Source organism: Chrysoperla carnea, chromosome 5, assembly GCF_905475395.1.
Source record: "Chrysoperla carnea chromosome 5, inChrCarn1.1, whole genome shotgun sequence".
Classification (NCBI taxonomy): domain Eukaryota; kingdom Metazoa; phylum Arthropoda; class Insecta; order Neuroptera; family Chrysopidae; genus Chrysoperla; species Chrysoperla carnea.
The window spans coordinates 61588696-61599548 of NC_058341.1; the positions used below are offsets into that span (position 1 = coordinate 61588696).

Here is a 10853-nt window from a genome sequence, read left to right on the forward strand (position 1 = left end):
TCTGATTCACTGTGGTATCAACATGTCATAGTTACAACACACGAAGTAAATTCAATGACGTTGTCGCTTATACAATTCACTTCTCCATTCTACTAAATATTCGTCAAAAAGTAATCTTTTTTTTTTTCGTAAACTAAACGGTCAATTAGACACTTTTTGGCTTTGAGTGCCAAATTATTTTCTACAGAAAAAACTCGAACTAAGAATTTTTAAAAATATCTCCAAAAGAGTATCAATTCCTATCCTTTACATGTTAAATGTCGACAACTTGAAATATTTTTGGGCTCTTGTTGTTAGAAATATCATAAACTGTAATCAGAAAGTATGTTGATTAATTAAAAAAATTTACTTCTAATGGCTGTTTTTTTGCAAACGTATTTAATTATATTGTAGTGATAGAAAAATAATCAACTCGCAACATTTTGCTGAAATTTTTAATAAACACTTATATTCCAATTATTATCAGAAAAAGTAATACATTTCAAGAAATGGATTCTGCCCTGTTATGTTACACATGGAAAACTGATTTTGTACGAAGACCAACTTTACTTTTTTTTAATCACAACCTTTTTAACTTCTCTCTTATATCGACACATTGTTTTCAATTGAGAATATACTTTTACTTTCATAGCACGCAGATAATAAATATATTTAATCACCCCTTCACAATTTGTTAAAAATTCGATGACAAAGACAATACAACTAAAGAAGATGCCTAAAGTAAAAAATGCAAATGCACTTTGTAAATGATCTAATGTTAAAATAATGGTTTTGTCATTTGATTCGATTAACGTTGTTGAAGAGTCGTCCATATCTGTATCTATTTTGGAGGTAGTTATATTAGCTGCTACAGCTGCAGCAACCGTAGCTGAACTACGCTGACCAGATGTACGTCGTAAAGCACTTTGTATATCCTTCATCCATTTTTCTAGAACACCTGTAAAAATTAAATATATATTTCACTTGGAGAAATATAAATCGTTTCAGAATTTTCCTGTACTCAATTGCTAGTTTTTTTAAGAGCTTGGTATTGCGAAATTTTTGCTTAACATATATATAATGATGTAACATGGTCTCCTTTCAAGGACATGCTCCTTACCCAATTTTTAAATATGGTTTCAATTGTTTGCTTGTACTAAGGTAAAAAAAAGGTAGTCGGGGGACATTTGAACTAAAATTTTTACTACATTTGTGTTAGCAATACAAAAAATTGTAATACTCAACAAGGTTCTGACGTTATTGTTAAATATAATAGTGCACATAGCTCCTCACCTATTGGGTTTTAGACAAAAGTAAACCAGGCACTTTTGAATTTAAATTGTAAAGAAATACGCTCTTAAGCTATGGTCATCGACTATAGACATATGGACAACACTGTGGTGTCATTTGTTTACATTGTCTACACATTAGAATTCTATAGTTACTTGAATTCAAATGAATTATCCAAAGGATTGCTTATACAAAAAAAATTTCAAGAGGTATTGTCTCTCCCCCAATTAAAAAGAGTGCATCGTAGCTCCAAAACAGATGAACCGATATTGATTTTTTTTTTGTTTGAAAGGTAATTTGACCGAGAGTGTTCTTGGCTATGATTCAAGTCCGAGTTTAGGATTCCGTAAGCTATTACAACTAGAAAAGGGTGATTACTCTCTAACGTATGAGCAGATTTTCTTGAAGCATAACTAAGAACACTCTTGATCAAATTAGCTTAAAAAAAAAATCTGAATTGGTTCCACTGTTTCGGAGAACGATTCCAGAAACGAATCGATCAGATCTGATTTTATGTCGCGAGTTTCTTTAAATTTAATATTATTTGAGGCAAGGGTGTCGCCAGGCAATATGCCAGTGGGGAGGAGCAACCTGAAAGATACAGACTATGAATTATTTTGACAAATCATTCAAATCAAAATATAGCAGAGAGGAAAACGCGAAAATGGTAGTGTTTTAAAATTAAATCTTTTTTTATCATTAATTTATCAGAAATGCGATTTAAATGAAAATGAAAGTTTGAATTCAGTAGAATATTATATTTTTAAATGAAATGAGTAGAATGAATCATTTTTAAGAATCTCTAGAGGGGGCAGCTGACCCTATCTGCCCTCCTTTGGTGACGCCTATGATTTAAGGAATTATTTTATTTTAAGTAACTTATTTTTATTACTAACCATTTTCTCGAAATAATAGTATCAAATTATTGATACCCTCCATGTACGGAAAACCTTTTGTGGCTACCATATTAATTGTATAACATAAAACATTTTGCTTGAAACTATAAATAGCTGGACAATGTGTACTATCGCATACAGATTTATCACCTCGTGCAACATAAAAATCGAAAAAGAATTTATTCGCTAATGTTGCATATTTCTTCGTTGTTGTCACTTTTTGTAAATAAGGGTGTGGTGTTGTATAATTCTCAATTATCTCATAATTATCAAAAATATATTTCGAAATCGTTTCATTTGACTCATTATAGAATGAACGAAAATTTGGTGTTCCACCAAACTTTAACGATGATGTGACTAATTCGTGTAAATTGGAAATTTGATGTTCTCGTGGGGGATCTGTTAAAATTCGTATTAGACTCGCTTGATAGAATGCATTAATATGGATGCCATAAACGCTGACCATTAAAAAAATGGCACGAATTAATGCGGATAAGGGTCGTGTTGGTGTCGATATTCCAAATACAATACACAATCCATTTAAAAGACATATTCCAATATCCCGTAATCCAATATCAGTCTTACTATATTTTGCTAAACAATACCATGAGATTGCACTGGCGAATAACGTACAAATTAATGATATCCAAACGGATAATTTAAATATTGCAGCAATACTTCGCCATCTAGGTACCAATTCAGCAATTGGTACGTACCAAACAACGCAAGAACTGTAATATGGCGTTGAAATGTAAAAATCTTCATATATTTGTTGGTTCGAGAATATATTTCCAAGAGCAATCATTGCTTCATTTTTTTGTATTTTTGAAAATAAGCCCGTCCATGTACCTGATAAAGAAAAACAAACTTATAGGTCTTAGTTAAAAAAAAAGCTAGATTTTTGCTATCAAATTACTATTTAAACTATTCGGTTTACAAACAAATGTTCACGTATTTATAAAGAATTACTTTATAATTTAAAGCGTTCATTTAATGTTTGTCAGTAATGAATGAGAGTGAGGTTTTAATTGAACCTGAAATCTTTGAAACGAACATTTTTTGATTGAAGCATTTTCCTCGATTAATTTTATTTATCGAATTTCAAGCATATATCACCTTAAACAAGACACCCTGTATATAGAGGAGACAGCTGTGTAATATTCTAGAATATAGCACGAACAAAAAACCATGAGCCCAAACTTTCTGCCGCGTGGTAAATAAGCTCTTGAATCAATGTGAAGCATTTTCTCTCGTTGTACATATACAGGGTTGTTCACGCTATACGACACGTAAGATTATGGCAGAACGGCTTGCTTTTGACAAAATTTTCTTTCATGAATAGATGGAAGATTATTGTTTGTACATTTTAAAATTATATTCGTTTCGTATCACTCTGTATATTTCGAAAATAACTAAAACTTGAAATACTAGGGAGTCATAAGCTCTCTAATCATTCATTGATATTAGCCCGTGAGGGAAGGGGAGATATGTCTGCTAACATTACGTAACATTAAGGGCGATCACCAGGAAACTTATTTGGCAAAGAGCAGAAAATGTTTTCTAATTTTATTCATTTTATTTCTACCCTTCCCTCTATCTAGAAAATGTCGAAAATTGCCGCCCTTGGGAGAAAATGCTCCACATCGACTCAGGAGTTTATTTACCACGCGGCAGAAAGTCAGGGTTCATGGATTTTTCCACGTGAATCCTAGAATATAAATGGAAATGGCTGCAAAAAATATAAATTGGGTAGCGTCTATGTCAGTCATGTGTTAACAACAGCTACTGCGATTTTCTCATAATAAATAAAAACAGTGGGTAGCATAAAAAAACAGTGGGTAGCATTTGTCTCTATCAGACAACAGCTACCGCAACTCCCTCTGTCTCTTTTATTTCTGCGGACGGATTTTATGCTGACTTGTCTTTTATATGTATATTATCTCTATGAGTAAGTGTTTCTGACTACTCCTTTGGTATGTATCAATATCAGAAGGTCAAAATATGAACTTCACTTTTGGTATAATTGTTTTATTAAAAATTCAATACTTATCAATACCATTTTTACGCCGACCCCACGGATTTGCACTTTGTGTAAAATTCACAGTGAAATTAAAATATTGACCAATCGCTTTCAATACATAAATCTCCATACCAGGATCAGTTTCTGCGCTTGCATTTATAACAAATGGTGGCCATGTCATTGCAACCGCTGGTATTGTACAACCATGTGAATCCGCTGGTACTTTATTATTAAATAAGTATGTAGTTGTATTTTTGATGATACCATTTGAGCATGTTGCGGTTCGCCTACAGGTGAGATTCGTTCCACATATTTTCGCCGGATTATACACATCCAAAGTGTATGCATTCACTGTATCGTTATGTAACGAAGGCAATAAGACTACTGCGTTTAGACACTGATTTTGCCATAAATATTCTAAGACTTGTTGTGCGAATGCTGTAAATTGTGTGTGTACATTATGTACGTAAATGAGAAAATTTGCACTTGGATTATATGATTTTGATTCGAATACATCGGACATTTGTTCTTTAAAACGTATCCAAGTATCGAATATCAATATATAAAAACTATTTTTACGCTTTGATGCAAAATCCTGATCGGATGGTATTATATCGTCTGGATTTATCACTGTTTTACGATCACTTTTGGGTTTATCATCGTCGTCATTAACAATCTGAAATATTAAATATATGGATAGAGTTTTGTAACTGCAGTAAATAGTTATTAACAGTATAGAAAGCTATTGTAATGGGTCCGATTTTCGAAATCGAAATTTTCAGCATATCTTTACGTTTCATAGTTAGGACAAGGTATTCATTCCAATTTGAAGAAGAAATATGTGTGTGTACGTTCGTAGTCATTTTTACGTCATCGATATCACGCGAACAAAAAGTTATATCGACTTTGTTGAGGTACCGATCAAAGCGTATTAACGGCAATGTGATTTGAAAATTATTTCATTACATTCGGTGGAGTCGTTGCGAGTCGGGCGAGTTTTTTCTTAAATTCTTTCCTGATCGATACTATATAGCGGTGATATGATTCGAAAAGAATTTCATAAATTTCGGTCGAATCGTTCCGACTATACAATGGCGAGGGTTATATGTTTGACCGATATGTATTTATGTTCATCTGTTTGGACCTAGCTTCTAAACTACTTATCATAATTTGAAAAATGAGGTATCGTTAGAAGCGTCTTGATCGTCCGCTAGTTATAGGTAATGTACTATCACATTATATTGAATATGGCCCCCTCTAAAGGGGCTATAACCCCGACAATTACAGAATCGTGCTCTTAAAAATATGAAAACAAGATTTTAATTTGTAGAAGACAGAGTAGAAGACAAATTATCACAAGATTCAAAGAACATATGGGCCATTTAAAATATGGAAGAATTGAAAAATCATGTGTAGCCGCTCACGTTATCGAAAACGACCACAAAATTGACAAATCAAACCTTAAGCTCCTGAAATCAGTACCCAATCCTTGCGAATTAGACGCTTATGAAAGCATCTTCATTCAAAAGATGGGTAATGAAGCAATGAACTTGGACAAAGGACCTATTCCAAATTCGGATCTAATAAAAATTGCAAAATCAAGGTTGAATTTCTAAAAATTGTGAATACGTTATAAAAATAAAGGATTATTTATTTTTATGATTTATTTATAGTTTTTTAATTTAGGTTTGATTTGTAATTTATTATTTTAAACGTCAAAAAATACTCGAAAGGGCTTGCGCACAAGTATCTCGCTCATTGGCCAGCACCAGTCAACTGATGGAAGTTGATTGGCTAGCGCCACTGATACTACAATTTGACAGATACTGTGAACAGTATAAATTGTAAATACACGAAAGTAACAGTGTGCAGTCCGCCACCAAATTAGCAAAGAGTAACATTCACTAGCTAATTCTTACTGATGATGACTACTTGGTAGTCGAAAATACGTATTTTAAAAATACAAAAAACTGATCTAGGAAATTTATTTCGACATATCCTAGAGTTCTCATTTATTATCTTCGATAATATTTATAATAAGTTCTAGGTCATTTATCGTATTAAAGTGTTTCAAGTCAAGGCATTTCAATCCTGATGCACTGTATACCTATTAGTATGATTACCTCAATTGGCCAAATACCCGCGTTATGTAATTTAACAATAACATATTTTTCAATCTCTGCTGTGGGTGATGTCATGTTAAAACTGGATGATATTCCCAGCAGACCATAGCTCTTATCAAAATTTTGCAGAGAAAAATTTAATATACAATCACCAATTCTTTGTTGACGTGTCGGTCCTTTTAAATTATATCGATTTAAACCATTGATATAATTTAATATAATTATCCAAACAACAAATAATGTAATCCAAAACATTTTGAAAAACTGCAAACTAGAACAAATTTATTAGCTTAATTTTCTGTAAAAATTTATAAAATTAAAATAATATTAATTTTAGCTTTCTTATATAAAATTATTTTTTTCACCCCGAGAAAAAATATACAAAAAAGTTTTAAGGTAGTATGAGCGCTAAGGCAATTTTAGACTTACGGTTGAAATTATTTGTACCTTATTTTCAACTTTGATGATGAATTTTATTATAATTTCATGAATGTAGACAAAAAAACTCGTTACTAGAGGGTTTATGGGATAGCTGAACACGAATATCGTGACAGAATTGATCTCAGAGGTACCTGGTGCAACAGTATCGCCACCGCCTCCTGAAATTTCTCGAAAACTCCAGGAGACGACGGGGATACCGTTGCACCAGGTACCTCTGGGACCTATTTCGCCACGATATTATTGTAGTCGACCCCAAAAAACTATCGAGTAACGAGTTTGGACTGATTATATGACGAATTTTTACAAAACTCCAAGAGGCGATGGGGATACTGGTGCACCAGGTACCTCTGAGACCAATTCTGTCATATTACTCGTGTTCATGGACCCCAAAATCCCTCATATAACAAGCTTGAAATCATTTTCATCACTATTAACCATATTATGAATTTTATATTAACGGTTAATTTAAAATGCAATTATAAAATGCATATTACTTATGCTAATTGCATATTTTTAATTTCTTATAAATCAGAATAGGTCAAAAAAAAATTCCTGACACTCTAACGAATCGAATACCGAAAACCGCATTCAAATCCGACTTACAGCTCAAATTTTTAATATTGGTAATAGTTATCCCGTCAAAATCTTTAGTCGCGTGATGAGAGATGGTTTTCTCATGCGTTCTGTACACGCGCGTCAAATATTTCGGGTCTTAAATGTTATTTTTTATTACACTAGCTAATTAAAAATAGTTTGATTACGTGATTATTGAATGATATTTGAGAGTGAAAATATTATATCATCATATTTCTAGCACAAGTTTTTTTAAACAAAAGTAGACGAACAGGCCTGAAAATTTTCTATATTTTTTTCTTACACCTTTACTCTCGTGATGAGATAAATTCTCACAATTTCTGTAGGATTTGAAAAAAAAAAAATTTAAAAAGATTATAGCATACTTGAAAAATTGATAAAATTATATGAAGACCCAAAAGCTTATAAAAGTTATTTATATTTTAAATCGAGCGTAAGCGAAATACCCATAACGCGAGTGCTGACGGATTAATTTCTAAAAAGACTGTATGTTACCTCGAGTTTAACGAGTATAAGTACGCGTTAAACAAAAGTAACAATTATCTTACCTTTCTCGATGGTATTATCTCAAGGAAGGCTGATCTTTGGGAATTTGTCTTTATTATTTTTTGAAAAAAATAAATACTACTGTTATTCGAGACCATTTATCACCTTTTGCAGCACGTAGATTTATGGAAATTTTGTACAAAATTCAGCCTTAGTCCGGAATTTTTTCAATGAATGTTTGATACTACAGTAATAAAGAAGCTCAATATTGTAACATAGAAAATTAATGTTGTGTCCTTAACGGCGTTTTACTCAAAAGCTTCGTTTTATTTGTGATTCAATTTATTAATTGATTTATATAGGGTGTTAATCTAACTTAAACACTTTGAACAAGCGACAAATTTTTATTTTAACATGTTTTGGTAAACTTTCTTAGTTATATAAATAGAGGTGTCCCAAATATTTACAGGCAGAATAAACCAGTTGAAATGAAAAGTTTTATAATAAGCAAAGTTAGAGAAGGATTTTGAAGAAATAAAACTTCTAATTTTCTTTCCACTATAATTTTTTCTTTTTATTTTTTAATATTTTTATAATTTAAAATATGTTGACATGTTTCATCTATCATAGAAATTTTCAAAACTGTCAGTTTAAGTCAAGAAAAATAGAAGTTTTATTTCTTCAAAATCCTAATTGTGGAGTTCTACAAAGTAAAGCTCTATACAATTAATTAAAGTTAAGGGAAATAAAAATTTTCTTTAATTGAATTCATCAATAAATTTTTTTATCAGTTTAATATTTATATAAAGATATGTTCAATGTTCTGAAGGATGTTATTTGTCGAAGAACTTTAAATTTTGTATTTTGAAATATTGAACTATTGAATAAATTAGAACGATTTTCCGTAAATTTTAAAGATTTTCTGTAAATTTAAGAATTGCAATAAATTTTTTTTTTTTTGAAATTTTATTTAACATAAAAAACTCAATTTGACAAATAACACTTATCGGAATAGTTTTAAACTTACAAACCATAATTGATGAAGCCCTGAATCGTAAAGGTCGTGACGAAAAACGCCAAATGACATATATGGTCTAAGAACTGACTGGCTTTTTTGAGTACATATTTGAGGCACATTGAAAATATTAAAGTCGATAACTTGTCAATGTGTGGATGGTGAAATTGACAACCTGGCTGGGAGATTTGGGGGTGTTAGTGAGCTATGAAATTTTTAATTTACAATTTTTCCTATGTAAAAAATGTTCTTGAGGCGCTTTGAAACCTACACCATTTTAAAGTTTAATATTGAACCATACGAAATATCATCGCTTGCCATTATTTGGTGGGGACTTAAATAGCCTGGCAGGTGATTTAAATATCATTTAAATCATCTGCCAGGCTTTTTTTAGGAAAAATTGCAAATTAAAAATTTCATGGGTCACTAACGCTCCCTAACCTCCCAACCAGGTTGTCGATTTCACCATCCACACAATCGCAAATTATCATTTTAATATTTTCAATGTGCCTCAAATATATACTCAAAAAAGCCACACACCTCTCCAGCTAATAGCTTCATAGAATACAATAATTTCAACCGAACGCATCTCTTTTCTACTTTTCTCAAAGTTCTTGTGAATCGCAAATAAAATTAAAAGTTAAAAATTCTGTTTAAAACATTTTCAATGAATGTTTTCACATTACGAATTTTTACAATAAATAAACCCTCTGTATAAATAAATTATATGATGATAAGTAAATATTCAAAAAATGAAATGACAGTATTTCTTTCAATTCTACTTCAAATATTGACATTTTTTTTTTTTTGCTTTTATTAAAAAAGTATGTTAGTAGATTTATTAAATTCATAATGAATGTCTAGTTCAACTAGATTGCGTAAGCTCTTTCTGTAAATATAACTAGAAGGCATGTGCTACGAAAATAGTAATACTTGACGATAGAATCGAGATTGGGCTCCTTTTCCAAGCTTCAACCAAATCTAATGAGCCAAAATATGCCAATGTTTGCCTAAGCTTCGGCCAAGGTTATATACTGAGTCCCAATTTATCAGCCCTTGCTATATCCTCATCCAATTTTTAAAAAAAAACTAGTATTGATTTGCCAATTATCGGTTGAGTTACACATACAAACTTATTTTAGTTATGGACCTAAAACTAAACTTCAGATGCGATTAACACATGGTGATAAACCAAGAAACTTATTGGATCAGGCTTGTATAGTTCCTAATATCACTGATTCGAAAAGTAAATATTTGAAGGAGCGTCATCTAGCAGATAACCAATTAGCTGAAGCAGCTTGGAAACGAGCTAGGGAATTTAATTCAATCGGTGAGAAGGCTGCAGCTAGGGAATTTAATTCAATCGGTGAGAAGGCAAAATGCATTGAAAAAACCGACAGATTTGAAAACAGCAGTAAAAATTGCAAAAGCGGCAGTCCGCGGGCAACGTATTAAAGTACCCACACGTATAATACAAATCTCAAAACCAGGTAGTTTTCTTCCATTGACTTTTGGCTTTTTTTACGTTTTGGCCCATATCTTGCGTTCTATTAATTCAAATTTGATGATTTTGATGTTGTTGGAATTGCTTGCGTTTTATATTTAAACCCATTTATGTCAAAGTTCACGTTACGATAAAACGATTGATAGAAAAAGTAGGTATTCGTGTTCAAAGTCAAAAATTTTGTCTAGAGTTTCTTTTTGTAACAGTTTTTTGCAAATAGTTTTTTAATAGTGCATCTTAAAACATAAAGAAAGTCATTTTTCAAGATGGCAGCGAAAGTGTTAATTACCCCAATACGCAATCCGAAAATCTCGAAAATCAGATTAAAGGTCTCCAAACAACCCCCTATTGAATGAAAAATCTAGTGTCAAAACTTTTGGGTCACCCCACTACGATTAACGTAAGTGCACTGGACCATACTTTTAGTGCTTTACCGTGAGTTTTTATACAGATTAAATATTTTTTTTATGTTCAAAATTTTTAATTTAACTATTGAAAAGCTTAA

At 31.6% G+C, this 10853-nt stretch overlaps 1 protein-coding gene across 1 annotated transcript; it reads right to left on the reverse strand.

The window, feature by feature from the left end:
* Positions 1-545: 545 nt before the first annotated feature.
* On the reverse strand, positions 546-6383 carry LOC123301281. Its single transcript, XM_044884016.1, has 4 exons — positions 6309-6383; positions 4222-4861; positions 2166-3014; positions 546-937 (listed from the first exon to the last, which is right to left on the reverse strand). The coding sequence occupies exons 1-4, from the start codon at positions 6381-6383 to the stop codon at positions 546-548; spliced, it is 1956 nt and encodes a 651-aa protein (XP_044739951.1).
* Between the last annotated feature and the right edge of the window lie 4470 nt (positions 6384-10853).

Coding starts and splice junctions, on each gene's coding strand:
- LOC123301281 (XM_044884016.1), bottom strand. CDS start 6,383: ATGACATCACCCACAGCAGAGATTGAAAAATATGTTATTGTTAAATTA. Junction 3,015..4,221: donor GTGGGGTCGGCGTAAAAATG/GTATTGATAAGT, acceptor TTTCTTTATCAG/GTACATGGACGGGCTTATTT. Junction 938..2,165: donor ACTATTATTTCGAGAAAATG/GTTAGTAATAAA, acceptor TAATTTTTACAG/GTGTTCTAGAAAAATGGATG.